Consider the following 16,697-nt stretch of genomic DNA (forward strand, 5'->3'; position numbering starts at 1 on the left):
AGTTAAGTTGTATTGAGAAATTTGTTTTCTTTAAATAATTGTGATGTCCTGATTAGTTTGGACACACCTCAATTAATTGCACTGTACATGTTACTTTCCATTAACAACACATACGTCAGGTGACTTTGTCCTTCAAGGCTTGGACAAATAGGAAGAATCGACTAGTATTTTTGTAATGTAAAGTTCCTTTTTCTTATAACCCAAACCTAAATCATCTACTCTAGGTTTCCCCAGCCTCGGGGCAGACAAACTCTTCAGAGTTTCGAGGACAAATTGGTAAATAATCACTTTTAATATCTACTACATAAATATTAATAACTCTTTTAAAAACTGTTACTAACATTTAACTTTAAAAAAGGAAATGTTAGCTTCTATAGAAGTTCCCTTTCTTGTCTTGATACAGTCTGCTTTTGATTCTGCTGTAAAGCATTCAAGAATTGATTTATAATTAAAAAAGAACTATTTGAACATACAAGCTTATACTTATTAAAAGATATTCTGTAGGTCTTAGTTCTAACATCAAGTATCAGGACTCAGGTGATGAATGACCCAAGTAACTACAATAAAGTCACAGTTATTTATAACTAGAAAAGAAAAGGATATTTTTTCAACATGCTCAATTTTGTTCTGATTTCAGAAGAGCTTCTCTGATAGAGTACAATTGGGAAACAGTTTCAGTGATGTTCATTCTTTCAGCTCCAGAATATGCAGAACAAACAACCCCGATTCGAAGAACAGAAACCAGAAACTCTTTATTCTGGTAGATACTTGTGCCTTTACCTTTATTGTCTTCATTACTTTCACAAATAAGGGACGGATCGATGACTTCCATAGCTCCATTAAGCAATGCATGCTTAGCGAAACTTGGAAGGTCTAAACCATCCTTAAACATTCCATCTGTAGGCCTTTTTCCTGTGAACATTTCTAGCAAGAGGATCCCGAAGCTGTACACATCACCACAAGTCGATAGCTCGCTACCCATCCCATATTCTACAGTTCACAAACGGAGAAAAACATGGAAGAGTAATTTTCTTAGTAGGATCATAACTCAGTAGGACTTGATTTTATAAAACTAAATGCTTGGTAGTATGTGTGTTTGTTTCTAGAGTAGAACAATGAAGAGATAGTTTTATCATTTATGATATTTATAAAGATGGAAGAAATGAGAAAAGAAGTGTTACCTGGAGCAGTGTAACCAATAGTTCCTCTAACAATACTAGAGCTTCTTTCTGAAATGGAAGAATTTTGTGCAGTTGGCTGAAGGAACTTAGCCAAACCAAAATCACCAATATGCCCGACCAACCGATTGTCTAGAAGAATGTTGCTTGGCTTGAGATCACAATGAACTATTGGAGTCTCGCAGTTGTGATGTAGATAATCGACTGCAGAAGCAACGTCGATAGCAATGTTAAGCCTTTGAAGAATATTCAACCTTTTTGTTTCAGCTACCTGACTTGTATCTTCATCAAGTGGACCAAGATGCAACCAGTCTTCGAGGCTTCCATTAACCATAAACTCGTAAACCAATGCCTTGAAATCGTTCCCTTGATAGTCAATGCCTGAACAAGCTGTGAGAACCTTGACCAAATTCCGGTGCCTTATGTTTCTCAAGACTTCACATTCAGCCATAAAACTTTTGCAAGCTCCACGTCGCAAGAGGTTTAATACTTTTACCGCGACAACTAATCCTCCATCAAGAGTTCCTTTATAAACAGATCCATAGCTACCAGCACCAATCAAGTTGTCTTCGGAGAATCCATTAGTAGCTTGAAGCAAACTTTGGTAAGACACATTTATGAGTGACTCACCGATTGAACTTGAAACAGGCACCCTTCTCGATTTCTTTAACAAGAAATAATATAGTAAAGTGACTAGCATACCAAGTCCTAGTATACCAAAGACAACGGAGATAACAATCTTGAGGATAAACCTCAAACCAAAATTTTTCGATCTTTTGATGTCACATTCCGGAAGATGTATGTTAGGGACACCTCCACAAAGTTTTGGATTTCTGATTACTGATATTGCACTTGCATTTTTAAAGACGCCTTCATTTGGTAAAACTCCTTCGAAATCATTGAACGATAAGTTCAAGCGTTGAAACTTGAATCCCTCCAAGTATTTTGGTACTTGGCCAGATAAATTATTCCTAGAAAGGTCTAAAACATGGAGACCTCTCAAAGAACTGAAAGAAGGAGGAATAATCCCTTGAAATAAGTTTCCTTTCATGTCTAAGGCTTCAAGTCTCACACAGCTACCAATGGTACTCGGGATTTTACCGGTCAAGTTATTCACGGAAACATTAAGATATTCAAGATTTCTCATGCGTCCAACTTCAAGAGGAATAAAACCATCCAGATGGTTCTCAGAAATGTCTACAGCAACTAAGGAAGAGAGAGCAAAAAGTTCCTTAGGTATCTCTCCTAACAAGTTATTTTGAGAAACATATATTTCAATCATGTAATTGCAATTTCCTAAACTTGCTGGTATCTCACCTGTGAGATTATTATTGTGAAGAAGAAGGATTGATACTACACTCAGATTTCCCAGAGGTGATGGAATATTCCCTGAAAATCTATTCTGACCCAAATCCAGAATCTGCAGTTTATTAACTTTCCCAAAACTGATTGGAATGGTACCAGTAAGTAAGTTTTCCCTCACCTGAAATTCTTCCAGGTTGATGAAATTTCCAATCTCAACCGGTATGTTACCGCGTATTCTGTTGTATGACAACTGCACAACCTGAAGCTCGGTCGATAGATTTCTGAAGGATGCAGGCAGAATCCCTCCAAAACTATTGAACTGAATCTCCAAAATTCTGAAACGAGACGCATTAGTCAGAGAGGCGATGAAACTTAAATCATCTGGTTTTCCTGTTCCAAGATAATTCCCTGGAATTGTTAACTGTTGAAGCCCATTCAGGTTCTCAAGACTTGGTACAGTTCCTGTAAGGTGATTACCTCCAGCAAGAAAATACATTAGCTTTGATGAATTGGACAATGTAGATGGGATCGATCCAGAAACATTGTTTCCACCGATGATGAATAATTCAAGATTCGGGAGGGTGATTCCCAAACTTGAAGGAAGTGTACCTTGGATTTGGTTCATTCCAACATCAAATGTTCGGATGGAAGATATATTGAAGATTGCAAAAGGGATAGTACCTGTCAAATAGTTCGCAGCTAAACCGATACTTTCTAAGTTCTTCAGCTGCCCAAGTGAATCCGGGACTTTCCCCTGAAGATTATTCAATGGTGCATAGAATCCTTTCAATGATGTTAAGTTTCCAAAAGAAGAAGGGATTTCACCTGTCAAGCTGTTTCGAGTGAGTAACAAGTACTCGAGTTTGGACAAGGCGCCTAACTCTAAAGGAAGACTTCCTACTAACTTGTTACCTCCAAGGATAAGAGATACAAGATTTGAGCACCTTGATAAATTTGAAGGAATATCCCCATGAAATGAGTTGTTACCAAGATGCAATCGTTGTAGCCTTCTCAAACGACCAATCTCTGAGGGGATTTCACCATGGAAGCTATTGTTCGACAGGTATAGAGACCTGAGGAAACTCATGTTGCCAATGAAGGGAGACAAGGGACCATTAAGGTTTTGGTTCGGGATGTTTAGTTTAATAACTCTGATGTGTTTACGTCCACAAGTGACACCAGGCCACTGGCAAAAGTGTGTGGACACGTTCCATGTTTTCGTATATCCAAAAGGGTCATTTATAGCTCCCTTGAATGCAAGTAGTGCTTGTTGGTCTGTGTCATTGCCACGACACAATGCCATAGACAAACAAACAAAACTTGTAATGAAGAATAGAACAGAACTACTACTATTTACTAAAAGATTGGAGGAGAACAATGCTGAATCCATATTAATATATTTGGTACTGTGTTTGTTTCTGAACACTTAAGAATATATAGAGGAGGATAGCAAGCTACATAGTTTAATATGAGTATACAGACAGGACAACTTGGTATAGAAAATAAATGCTGTTATTAGAGGCAACTGTTGACCAGTCATGTTGTATCTTGCAAATGCATAAATGACTAACTGTATTTCTTTTGACAAGTTGACTATGATGTAATTCCCAAAGTCAAGCTTTGTAGAATCTGCTAAAACCTGTTCTCAACTTGTTTTAAAATAGTTTAGCTTGATAGTAGGGCTGACAAAATGGTTTAAACATACGAGAGATAATGGTCAAAAACACACCTGAACTATCACTTTTTCCCGAGTTTCACACCCCAGCTATCGATTGTTTCCTTTTCTTACCTGAACTATCACCATCTATGTATTGAAACACGGATAGTTATTCCCTTTTCTTACCTGAACGATCATCATCTATGTATTAAAACACAGATAGTTGTTCTCTTTTCCTACCTGAACTATCACCATCTATGTATTAAAACACGTCTAGGTGATAGTTTGGGTAGAAAAAAGGAACAACTGGTAGTTAGCCTAACCATCTTCGAGGTGTGAATAATTGACCATTTAAAATGGATCAGATATGAATATATATTATCCACTAAAAGATGTATATCCATATTATCGATACCCATTTGTCCGCTTGTTATTTTTCATTAGTTCAGAGCTGTGTGGGAGTCTAAGCTTATTTTGGCTTTTAGCTTGTATTCTCACTTGACTATTCCTGAAATAATGGATAATATGGGTTATTGGTCGGCTTGTGATAGTTGTGTATTGCAATTCTAGTCAATTCTTTGTCGGTAATGCAAAGCCAAAGTTTAATTGTGGGTTTTTTCTTTCCTTACTTATCTTTTCTCCAATATGAAGTGCAAATATCCCACATAGATGGTCTTTCCTTCCTCCTTATTTTGAATTGTGTGTTCTTTGGATTAGTAAATGAGCTAGAACAAGAGATGGCCTCGCCCACATTAGAATTGAGCTTCGTAGGCAAAAGTGATGAATCCCCCCCCCCCCCCTCTCTCCCCTTTGCGCGCGGGATATATGTGAGGCCCAAATTAATTCTACCCATTGTTCAAGAGTTAATGCCAATAATTATTTTTCACTAGTTCGACTGTTCAATCTGACCCGCCTGTTTACGATCCTACTTGATATTTACTTATTGATGATAAGTTGACGACGATGTAATTCCCAAAGTCAAGCTTTCAGAATCTTTCTAAAACTTGTTTTAAAATAGTTTAACTTGATTATCACTTTTTTATGAAGCATCCTGCTTGGACAAAAGTACTATTTAGATTAAAGTAGGATCCTATATATCCCAAGTTGCTCGGACTGGGATGTCTGGTACGGGTGCAGATCTAGAGGTTAAATTCTTCATGAGCTAAATTTTTAAAATTCGAGGATAAGGATCCAAGTACAGATACAGATGGGTGCGATAAAAATAATTTAAATATCTAAAAATAGAGTTATAAATATATGCCTAAATTATGGTGGACTATTTGGAAGGAAAGGAATGCACGATCTTTTGGACCAACTTTGAATTAGTAATTATTTTGTGTGTGTGTAACATGGCTATTGCAAATGATATAAAGGCCGTGATAAGCTTCTTGAGTTGATTGCACATTTGACAGTAATGTGGACCTATAACTATCTTTAAGGACTTTCTGGTTGCTGACTTTTTAATACGAATATCTTTTAACGATAAAAAATAATATGCCTAAATTATGATTTCCCCATTGTATCTGTTTTGAAATTCTCTAGCAATTTTGGTCAAATTAGTCAAAATCAATTGATGATGTATCGTCGAAAGTGAAGAGTCCGCACAACTTAATGTATACCTCACTTTCGTTCCGACTCTTTTTGTTAAACAAAAAAGAAAGAAGTGCTCTGAGGAGATAAAGTTGTAAGTCAAAAGAAGTTGGTATTTATAGAAAAAGAAGTCATCAAGCTATAAGTGAACAATGAGATCAATTTGAAATTAATTTAGAAAGGATTTTTTCTCTCAATTAAGGAGAATGCATAGATTAAATTTGTCAAACACTAAAGCTCTAACACAAGCATGCATATGCATAATGCCAGCTGATATTGTTATTTAATAGAGCTATTTGGAATTAATAAGCTGGATTAGTATAACAGCAACCTTTAACTTGTGTAATCAATGAACGATATAGCAGTGTGTGAGGATTGTTCAAACAACTCTTCAACTTGTCCATCACTTGGGCTGAGAGTTACTGATCCGACTCCTCAGCATCTCTCTTTATCTCAATTTTTTCAAAATTCTTACTTGGATGGGCGACATATGTCTCATTTAAATATCAATGATTTAGATTTAATCAACTAAAGTTGGGTCTTGATCATAGTTATAATAATTAATTTGTCCCAATTTATGTGATATTTTTCACATCCCGAGATTCATACTGCATGAACTTTGACCAACATTTTAAGATGTAGTTTTTACTAAATTGATATGAAAAAAATTGCAACTTATTGTACTTTTCAAGTATATAAATTTTAATTTTAATACATATAGAGTTAATTGAATCCAATTTAGTTTCAAAGTTTAGTCAAGTTGACTTTAGAGTAGCGAAAAGTATACATACGTTGCTACGGAGGGAGTAACAAATTTTTTCATTGGTAAAAAATAAAAAACATATTTCACACCTCAAAGCTGACAATCAGTTGTTCCCTTTTCCTACCTGAAACTGTCATCAAGTGTGTTTTAATACTTAGATAATGATAGTTCAGGTAGAAAAAGGGAACAACTGATAATTAAAGTGCGAAACTTAAGAAAAAGTGATAGTTGAGGTGTGTTTTTGACCACTATCTCGCTCACTTATGTTGATTGGACTCGTCAAAAATGTCACAAACACGAAAAAGTGTGTTTGTGACACACTTTCCTTTTTAGTGCATCACAAAAAGAATGTCACATTTCTATACGCAGAAACAATTTAACTATATGAGAAGATTTACAGCCTTCACAAATATCTAAGATTTGTTTGGAACAATAATTTAAGAAATTTTTTTTTTTTCCTTAAACTTCGCGTTTAATCAAATGGTGTCACGTAAATTTGAACAGAGGGAGTATTATACTTGTATGGAATTTTCCTCAAAATATTGTTCTACCCCTATTGAATTTTTAAAAATTCTTTGGAAGAGAAATTACAATTTCGAACCCATAACCTTTAAATTCTGGGCTGGCACTATTTTTTAATATACACCCTCTTATAATTTTTTAAACTAAGTTATTAAACATGTTGCAGAAGTTAAACTAAAATCTGTGCTTATTCTGTTCATATATCCAATGTTCTAACAACATGTTCATCACTCAAACTTCCTTAAACCCCATGTCAAATGACAACAAAAGACACATTTTTTTTCAAGAAACTCATCACATGTCACCTCTTTTCACTTCCAAATTCTACACCCTTTGCCAAGATTCTAGAATCTTGCATCAATTCAAAGTCCCAAAATATCATACAAACTGTCCATTGTCGAATTCTCAAAACCCAATTTAGTTCAGAGGTATTCATAAACAACAAGTTAATAGATACATATGGGAAATGTGGTATGTTCAAGAATGCTAAGAAGGTGTTTGATAAAATGCCTGAGAGAAATACCTTTACTTGGAATGCCATGATTAATGCATATACATCATCAAGATTGTATTTTGAGGCTGAGGGGTTGTTTTATTTAATGCCTGAACCTGATCAATGTTCATGGAACTTGATGGTTTCGAGTTTTGCTCAATGTGAATTGTTTGACTCGTCGATAGAGTATTTCGCGAAAATGCATAAAGAAGATTTTGTTTTGAATGAGTTTTCTTATGGTAGTGGTTTAAGTGCTTGTGCAGGGTTAAGGGACTTGAAAATGGGAACTCAAATTCATGCATCAGTTGTTAAATCGAGATATTCGGATAGTGTTTACATGGGTTCTGCGCTTATTGACATGTACTCGAAAACAGGTAGTGTGTGTTGTGCAACAAAGGTGTTTAACGGGATGTGTGAGCGTAATATGGTGTCGTGGAATAGTTTAATTTCTTGTTATGAGCAAAATGGGCCTGCGAGGGAGGCGCTCGAGATATTTGTTAGGATGATGGACTTTGGTTTTAAACCAGATGAGAAGACCTTTGCGAGTGTAGTAAGTGCTTGTGCGAGTTTGTGTGCGATAAGAGAAGGTAAGGAAATCCATGCCCGAATTGTCAAGTCGGATAAGCTTAGAGATGATCTTATTATATGCAACGCATTGGTTGATATGTATGCAAAGTTTGGGAGAATTGATGAAGCTAGATGGATTTTTGATAAAATGCCAGTCAGAAGCGTGGTGTCACATACTTGTTTAGTAAGTGGTTATGCGAGAGTTGCAAGTGTGAAGACTGCGAGATCCATGTTTATGGGAATGATTGAAAGAAATGTCGTGTCTTGGAATGCTCTTATTGCTGGATATACACAGAATGGGAATAACGAAGAGGCATTAAATCTCTTTCTTATGCTAAAAAGAGAATCGGTTTGGCCAACTCATTATACGTTTGGGAACCTCCTCAATGCATGTGCAAATTTAGCTGATCTGAAGCTTGGTAGGCAGGCTCATACACATATTTTGAAACATGGATTCCGTTTCCAGAATGGACCCGAGCCTGATGTTTTCGTGGGGAACGCTCTCATAGACATGTATATGAAATGTGGATCAGTTGATGATGGTAGCTGTGTATTCACAAAAATGCTCGACAGAGACTGGGTTTCATGGAATGCCGTAATAGTTGGATATGCACAAAATGGGCATGCTGTTGAAGCTCTTGAAACTTTTAACTTTATGTTAGTATCTGGAGAGAAGCCAGATCATGTGACTATGATTGGAGTTCTATGTGCGTGTAGTCATGCAGGATTGGTTGAGGAGGGTCGTAAATATTTCTATTCCATGGGCACAGAGTATGGGTTGGAACCGTTGAAGGACCATTATACGTGCATGGTTGATTTGCTTGGCAAGGCTGGTTGCTTAGCAGAGGCGAAGGATTTGATTGAATCCATGCCGATGTCTCCTGATAGTGTTGTATGGGGTTCTTTGCTCGCTGCATGTAAAATTCACAGGGAAATCGAGTTGGGAAAGTATGTGGCGGAGAAGCTTTTGGAGATTGATCCTACAAATTCTGGCCCTTATATTCTTCTATCAAACATGTTTGCTGAACAAGGAAGATGGCAAGATGTCAAAATGGTCAGAAAGCTTATGCGACAGCGAGGCGTTGTTAAACAGCCGGGTTGCAGTTGGATTGAAATACAAAGCCATGTTCATGTTTTCATGGTAAAAGATAAGAGGCATGCAAAGAAAAAAGAGATATATCGGATATTGAATACACTAACTAAATTGATGAAGCTCTCTGGCTATGTCCCGGATGCTGGTCATTTTGATGCTGATGAGGAGCAAGCCATGTTGGATTTTTCCTCATCTGAAGAGTTTGAAGAACCTGTAACAGCTGCCATCGCATGATGTTCAAGGCGACTTGTGAAAAATGCTAATTCCCTGTACTTGTCTAGAAAGAGTTATACAAAAGATTCTTATAGTCGATTCCTACTAATTCAAGAGTGAAACGTAATTGGTTGATTTGTTTCCATGTATCCTCCCCCATCTGCCAAGGAGAACAGAGGCAGAAACACATTAGTGAATGTAAGTTACTGAAATGTCATCATGTGTATCTCACTTAACAAATATCACATATGCATCTTTCCTGGATCACTTTTTTTTTACCTCTATGACAGTTTAGTTTGTCTTTGAGCTGAGGGTCTATTGGAAACAGCCTCCCTAGCCTCCCCAGATCCCACTCACACTGGGTATGTTGTAGTTGTTGATGAGAGTTTAGTTGTCTGCTAAGCTTAAACTTTTATATGTCTGTTACCATTAATCTTCCCTAGGGAAGAAAGTCCAACGTAACGTCAGTGATTTCAAAAGGTGCATGCTTGTGTCAGGGTAGATTGTTTATATTACACCCCTTTGGGGCGCGGCCCTTCCTCGGGCCCTACGTGAATGCATGATGCTTCGTGCACTTGGTTGCCCTTTATACTTGTATAGCATGATTTCTTGTCGTTAAGCCTTCCTTCTCTGGAACTAACCTGTTTTGGTTAGATATCAAAAAAGTTGCTACTACTTTTGGCAGCAGTATGATTTGTCTGGTGATTTCATCATTTGAATTTAGAAGAAATATAATCTGTATAAAGCCTTTTGAAAAATTGCATTATATTGATTATAATTTACAACACAGCTTCCTCTGTATTTTCTATACATGAAATTTTGCCTAGTATTGTAACAAAAGCGAGTGAAACAATCTTTGCAAGAGAATTCTGAATATTTGCCTTCCCCTTTGCAGGTGTTCACAAGTTTAGTAAGAAAAGAAAGTACAGTAGCTTTCTAGTCTAGAATGTAATAGAAGCTCAAGAATAGAGTCATCACCTTTGAGTTTCAAAAATCCCAATGCATTAAGCTTTCGCTATACGCAGGGTTGAGAGAAGGATCTGACCACAAGGGACTATTTCTGTAAGAGGCTGTTTCCACGACCTATGAGTTCCAACCCCAACAAAAATCACTAAAGATTTTTTTTTTAAACGTAAAGATGATAAATGGACTGATTAGTCAAATTCTGACAACGTCAAAATGAATTAAATCAATATATGAATCATGACTTAACTCGTCCTACATTTACTTGGATAAAAATAAGTTGAGTCAAGATGTATCATATAACTACATTAATTGGTCATAAATCAATTCATGCAACATGACTCAACCTCCCCTCCTTTTTATTTTAATTATCCAAAATTTAGTTCACTTTTATAAATGTAATGTTAATTGCATTTTAAACATTGTACTAAAGTACCATTTTGGCAAACGAATATTGCACTTCTTTTCCCAACCTATCCCCTCAACCTGCCACCCCTCCCCCCCCCCCCCCCCCCAACAAAAAAAAAACCTCAAAAAGAAGGAAGGAAAAACAAACTTAGGTGCTAAAAATGCATTCTTACTTATAACTGCACCCCTTGAGATACTCTTTCCGTTCACTTTTACTTTGTCACATTTCACTTCTTGAAAGTTAACTTGATTAATCTTTAAAGCTAAATTAAATTAAATTATTTAATATATAAAATCTTTGTACTTCGACAATCTGTTGTCTCTTGTATTTTGTTTATTGTGTTAGTTTGCAGTTAGTGTTATTTTTCTTCCTAATGCTTAGCTATAGTATTTTATCATTGCTTTTTTACTTTCGTCATTTCTTATATAACCCTTTTATCATGTTTTTTTCTTGAGCCGAAGATCTTTCAGAAACAACCTTCTTATCCCCTCAAGATAGGTGTAATGTCCGCGTACACTCTACTCTCCCCAGACCCTACTTTTTAGAAAACTATAAGAAAAATACTACTCCCTCCGTTTCAATTTATATAAACCCATTTCCTTATTAGTCCGTGTCAAAAAGTATGACCTCTTTCTATATTTCAAAACAGTTTACCTTTATGCAATGATTCATAGTCACACAAAATATATATGACTCATTTAACACCACTAATTTAAAAGTCTTTTTTAACTTTCTTAAACACGTATCCAGTCAAATGGGTTCATATAAATTAAAACGGAAAAAGTATAAATTATAACTTTTCTTATATATTTACGTTTAACAAAATTCATCTAGTTTGACTTTTAAAGGCGAAATGCGACAAGTAAAAATGAAATGAGGGAGTATGAAATTGAACCCAAAATACAGAAATAACCTCCCCACCCCCAAACCCCCCCCCCAGAAAAAAAAAAAAAAAAAAAAGGAAACCAAAACTATCGATCCAAATACACCCACGCGATAGGTTATTTTTAGGCAGGAGAAGAACACACAGAACAGCAACAAAAAAAATGTTACAGCTATAGGCCACATCCCATCTCAATCTTCATTCTTGTAATGAAAATTAAGAATGTTGGGTGGGTCTCGCTGTATATTAAGAGACACTAATAATTTTTACCAATTCACTACCATTTTCACTACTGTTTCTCCACTTACATCTGATTCTTCCTTCAAGAATTTCAAAATCAGATTGAGAAACAAGAATAATAATAATATCAGTTCTTGTTTGAGCAATAAAGTTGGTAGTGATTTTGGGGTCTACTGTGTACAACCCAAATCTTCAGATACCCAAAGTTCTTTACTTTCTCAAACTTTAAGGTAATTTTTTTTTATAAATTTTCTTCTTTGGGATGTAAATGTAGTTACTCTTGGAGTAATTTTGAGGTGTTCATAAAATTTAGTTATTTATCTTCAGATACCCAAAGTTCTTTACTTTCTCAGAGTTTGAGGTAATTTTTTAATAACTTTTCTTCTTTGGGCAGTAAATGTAGTGATTCTTGGGGTTTTTTTGAGGTGTTGATAAAATTTAGTTATTTTGGGATTTCTTTTGAATGAATTGTGTACAAACTAAATCTTCAGATACCCAAAGTTCTTTACTTTATCAAACTTTGAGGTAATTTTGTCATAACTTTTCTTCTTTGGGTAGTAAATGTAGTGATTCTTGGGGTACTTTTGAGATGTTGATAAAATTTAGTTATTTTGGGATTTCTTTTGAATGAATTGAGTACAAACTAAATCTTCAGATACCCAAAGTTCTTTACTTTCTCAAACTTTGTGGTAATTATCATTAATTTTTTTTTAAAAAAAAAATTTAGTGATTTTTGGGTAATTTTGAGGTACATGTTCTTGTTTGAGGTTGTTTTTTGGATATTTTTTGTTTCAATTGTGTACAACCTGAATGTTAGATATCTAAAGCCCTTAACTTTCTGAAAGTTTGAGGTAATTCAACATATCTGTTCTTGTTTGAGCAATAAATTGAGTGATTTGGCCCCCAGGTTTTAGTCTAGTGGTAAGAGCGCAACACAGTTATGTGTGGGTTAGGCACACAGCACGATTTAGAACCTTGCCTCAGACAAAAATCTGGTATTTAAGTGGAGAAGGCTAGCGGGGTGGGCCCGTTATTCGCTGAGTTTCGAACCGTGTGCCCACCGCGTTCGGGGATTTCTCGGGTATTAGAAAAAGAATTGAGTGATTTTGGGGTTCCGTTTTATCAATTGTATTCAACCTGAATCTCTAGATACCCAAAGTTCCTCGCTTTCTAATAGGTGGAGGTAAATTCCATATATTTTCACTTGTTTTTAAACCATTTTGTCATTGTGTAGAAAAGAAAGTTTTTTTAAACCTTGATTTATAAGCTTGTGATCGCTGGAAATGGAATGGGTAAGTTGAAATTGGAAAATTAGTTGCAACATTTGGTTTGGATCACATTTTGGATCGAAACAATATGATAAGCTTATAGGAATATCATATAAATGGGGGCAGTACGCCTTTGTGCTTACTAAACTGTGTTGTGTTGAGTTTTTGTTGTAGATATAAAATAAAGAGATAGTTATTTCTCTCTTAACTGTCTAAAGTCACACACTTTAACAGGGCAATAGAGTAGAGAGTAGATGGAGGCCCCATGTTTGAGTCTTGTTTTCAGTCATCTACAAAAATAGTTCCGCATGCTTGGCTCAATAGAAAGATTCAAGAGCTGGATGTGAGAGAGCGTGTTGTAGATCTAAAACAAATAAATATGAGTGTCCTCCCTTTAACAATATAAGTTCTTAGATGAGACGGTTACACATTTAAATAGTTTCATCTGGACATAGTATTGGGTAGTTTTTGTTTATGTTAAAGAAGCTTACAAAGGTCAGATTTCCAATAAATCTAAATCAGAGCTTTTCATTCCATTGCATGATATTGTAATTTCATTTTGTATTAAAGCATGACTTTACTTAGAATTCCAGTGCTTAAATGTATGTTCTTTACAATTTTCATGTAAAGCCAATCTGGAACAGATGAGGAGCCTCCATCAGAAAGATTGCCCATTCTTGCAGGTTTGCTCTAACCCATATACTACTTGTAATAAAATTATCAAATGGTATTACATGTATGCTGAATTTATATTAATACCCAGTTTCACTTATTCTGACTGATGAAAGTTTCTTTAAAGATTAAAAATGCTACACAGATACATTTTTCTACACTTGTTGTCAGCAATTCGTATTTCATAATTCTTGGTTTTATTGCTATTGGCTCTTATGCTTAGTCTTTCCTTCTATAATATCTTTTTTTTTTCTCTTCCTGGTTTCTAAAGAAAATGTGGGAAATAGGTAACAATATTTAGCCATTTCTGTTAGTCTACATATTTATGTGTTGCAATCTGTGTACTTCAGTCTTCAGTTATATTGCAAGGTCAAAGATTAGCCTCTTAATATCACAGCTTAGTGTCTTCCTCTAACAGAAATTTGACACAAGATCATAGAAATTAAAAAAAAAAAATGTGAAAACCATTGAAACATGCTCCAACACACGAGTCATCATAATGAGAACACTTCAGACCTGTTCTTTCCATATACCTTGCACTTCATTTTTGTATAAGAACATCAGCGATAATGTAGCTGTGAACAGTTGTGTGGTCAATTTGCAATTTTATTCCAAATTTACTTAGGATCTACAATTACTTTTGTAGATTAGTGAGTTTCAGTTTTACTTGTTCCTTATCATCAAAGAAAAAAAGAGTTTCAATTCCACTTTTTACAACTGTGTTGTAAATGAGAAGAAATAGAGGATTTGTGGATATCATTTATGTGTAAATTCTCAATTATTATTTTCATTTCAATAGGTGGGATAGTAGCTCTGGGGAAGTTTGATGCTCTCCATATCGGTCATCGTGAGCTTGCAATTCAGGCAGCAAAGAGAGGAATTCCGTTTCTTCTTTCATTTGTTGGAATGGCGGAAGTACTTGGATGGGAACCGAGGTATAACTTCAGTTCTCTCTTTTCTTTTACTATACTGTCATGGAATTTTAAATAGACAAATATTATCTCCTCGGAAGACCAGAAAAAGAGAGAAGGGTGACTTCTACGTGATTGCCTCTGGGCACTGCTACACCCAATCCCGTAATAGTACCTAGGTTCGGCCAGCTTTAAATTCTGAAAATACAAAATAGATCAAGAAAGAGATTATCACATTCGGGGAGTTCTATCTTGCGTTCTTTAAATGTGTGTGTGTGTGAGGGGAGGGATGCCAGATTTAAATTCTGAAAAAGACAAAATAGATCAAGAAAGAGACTATCACATTCAGGGAGTTTTATCTTGCATTCTCTAAATATGTGTGTGTGGCGCGTTGGGTGTGTGTTCTGAAAAAATAAAAAATAGATCAAGAAGAGTCTCACATTCAGGGAGTTTTATAGGAGAAAGAACTTAAAGTTACTGTTCTCTCTTCTTTTTTCCGCCTGTTTAAGGATTTCCTTGTCAACATGTTGGACAATCTTTATTTGCTCCTTGAAAATAAAATATTTTTCGAACTTTGTTCAACTTAAGTAGTATATAGGATTAGTCATGGTTTAGAAAATTTGGTCTTTGCAGCTGGAAGGTGTTTAAAATCTGTTGAATGTATCTTACTAATCTTACTCAAGCATATTGAGAAATTCATTTTTTGGTTAGTGGTCTTTTTGAAATGCCACATCATGAAATGAGAAAGAATCAAATCTTTGTGTGATTTTGTGTATATTTTCTACGCAGGGCTCCCATAGTTGCTGAATGTGATCGCAAAAGGATTCTTTCATCATGGGCTCCTTTGCGGTAATGTAATCCCAAGGGAACTCCAGATAGATTTTTCCAAAGTTCGATATCTTACGCCTCGTCAGTTTGTGGAAAAGCTGTCCAAAGAGCTGGGAGTACAAGGAGTTGTTGCTGGTATGTTTTAACATCCTAAATTGACATAGAGATTCCAATGTAAACAAAGAAAAAATAATAATATGATGATATCTTAATAATCTCAGGCGAGAATTATCGTTTTGGATATAGAGCTGCTGGTGATGCATCAGACCTTGTGAAGCTCTGTGAAGAGTATGGATTAGAGGCTTATATAATCAATTCTGTCATGGACAAGAATCAAATTTCTGGAGCCTTAAACTCTCGTGACGGAAAGGAGATAGGGCAAGTATCATCTACTCGTGTTAGGTATGCCCTTGACAAAGGAGACATGAAATATGTGTCAGAGCTCTTAGGTCGCAACCATCGTCTAGTTTTAATGATGAAAGACCAAGAAAGTTTTACTTGTGAGAGAAATAGGCTGTCAGCTCCAAAGTCTTGTTTGTTGAATCTTGCACCCAAGGAAGGTCTTTATGAGAATTGTTCAGTTTTGATTGACAAGAATGTTATACCCTGCAGAGTAATAGTTGATACAACAGATATACATTTGGAATGCTATGAGTTAGCTAATTTTTCTTGTATTACTTCTCGAGACTTGAAGATATTAGGTATTGACTTTGGTAGTCCAGTGTTAGATGGAGTTCAAATTTTGTAATTCATTCCATATAATTCATTTAGTGCAACCATTTTTGAATGTCCTTCAGTCTTTAAGTATGAGTACGATTCTTTACTCAATACATTGCTGCACAATTCAAATACTTTTGGTGGAAACATAGCTGAGTTTACTGATATTCTGACTGCCAAGAATCTGATAGTATGAACAGAATCGAGGTGATAAATGTGCAATAAAATAGCACATATCATTATGAAATGACTTTGATCTTTACCATACATAATGGATTTTGTTCTATCACTCTAAGTAGATTGGTTAACAACTTGGTTACTGTTACTCTTTCTCTGTTCGAGTGTTCTTGGATTTGTTCTAATTAGTGACAATCCCTTGATTATAATCCTGTTGTACTTGATTGTCCATTATCCTTTCTGCCGAT

The 16,697-nt window shown here is 35.5% G+C and overlaps 3 protein-coding genes across 3 annotated transcripts; 2 read left to right on the forward strand and 1 right to left on the reverse strand.

Moving 5' to 3' along the window:
* Nucleotides 1-417: 417 nt before the first annotated feature.
* Nucleotides 418-3,885, reverse strand: LOC132044625 (probable LRR receptor-like serine/threonine-protein kinase At3g47570). The gene is made up of 2 exons (XM_059435124.1): nt 1,182-3,885; nt 418-990 (listed from the first exon to the last, which is right to left on the reverse strand). The coding sequence occupies exons 1-2, from the start codon at nt 3,871-3,873 to the stop codon at nt 617-619; spliced, it is 3,066 nt and encodes a 1,021-aa protein (XP_059291107.1). The 5' UTR covers nt 3,874-3,885; the 3' UTR covers nt 418-616.
* A 3,159-nt stretch (nt 3,886-7,044) lies between these two features.
* LOC132044624 (pentatricopeptide repeat-containing protein At2g13600) lies at nt 7,045-9,687 on the forward strand. Its single transcript, XM_059435123.1, has one exon. The coding sequence runs from the start codon at nt 7,273-7,275 to the stop codon at nt 9,400-9,402; it is 2,130 nt and encodes a 709-aa protein (XP_059291106.1). The 5' UTR covers nt 7,045-7,272; the 3' UTR covers nt 9,403-9,687.
* A 2,046-nt stretch (nt 9,688-11,733) lies between these two features.
* LOC132044623 (FAD synthetase 1, chloroplastic-like) lies at nt 11,734-16,419 on the forward strand. The gene is given in 6 exon segments (XM_059435122.1): nt 11,734-12,106; nt 13,775-13,827; nt 14,616-14,751; nt 15,517-15,570; nt 15,572-15,690; nt 15,777-16,419. Coding segments are annotated over 6 exon segments (1,137 nt in total). The 5' UTR covers nt 11,734-11,858; the 3' UTR covers nt 16,304-16,419.
* Nucleotides 16,420-16,697: the final 278 nt, after the last annotated feature.

This window comes from Lycium ferocissimum, unplaced genomic scaffold (genome assembly GCF_029784015.1).
Source record: "Lycium ferocissimum isolate CSIRO_LF1 unplaced genomic scaffold, AGI_CSIRO_Lferr_CH_V1 ctg5043, whole genome shotgun sequence".
NCBI lineage: Eukaryota > Viridiplantae > Streptophyta > Magnoliopsida > Solanales > Solanaceae > Lycium > Lycium ferocissimum.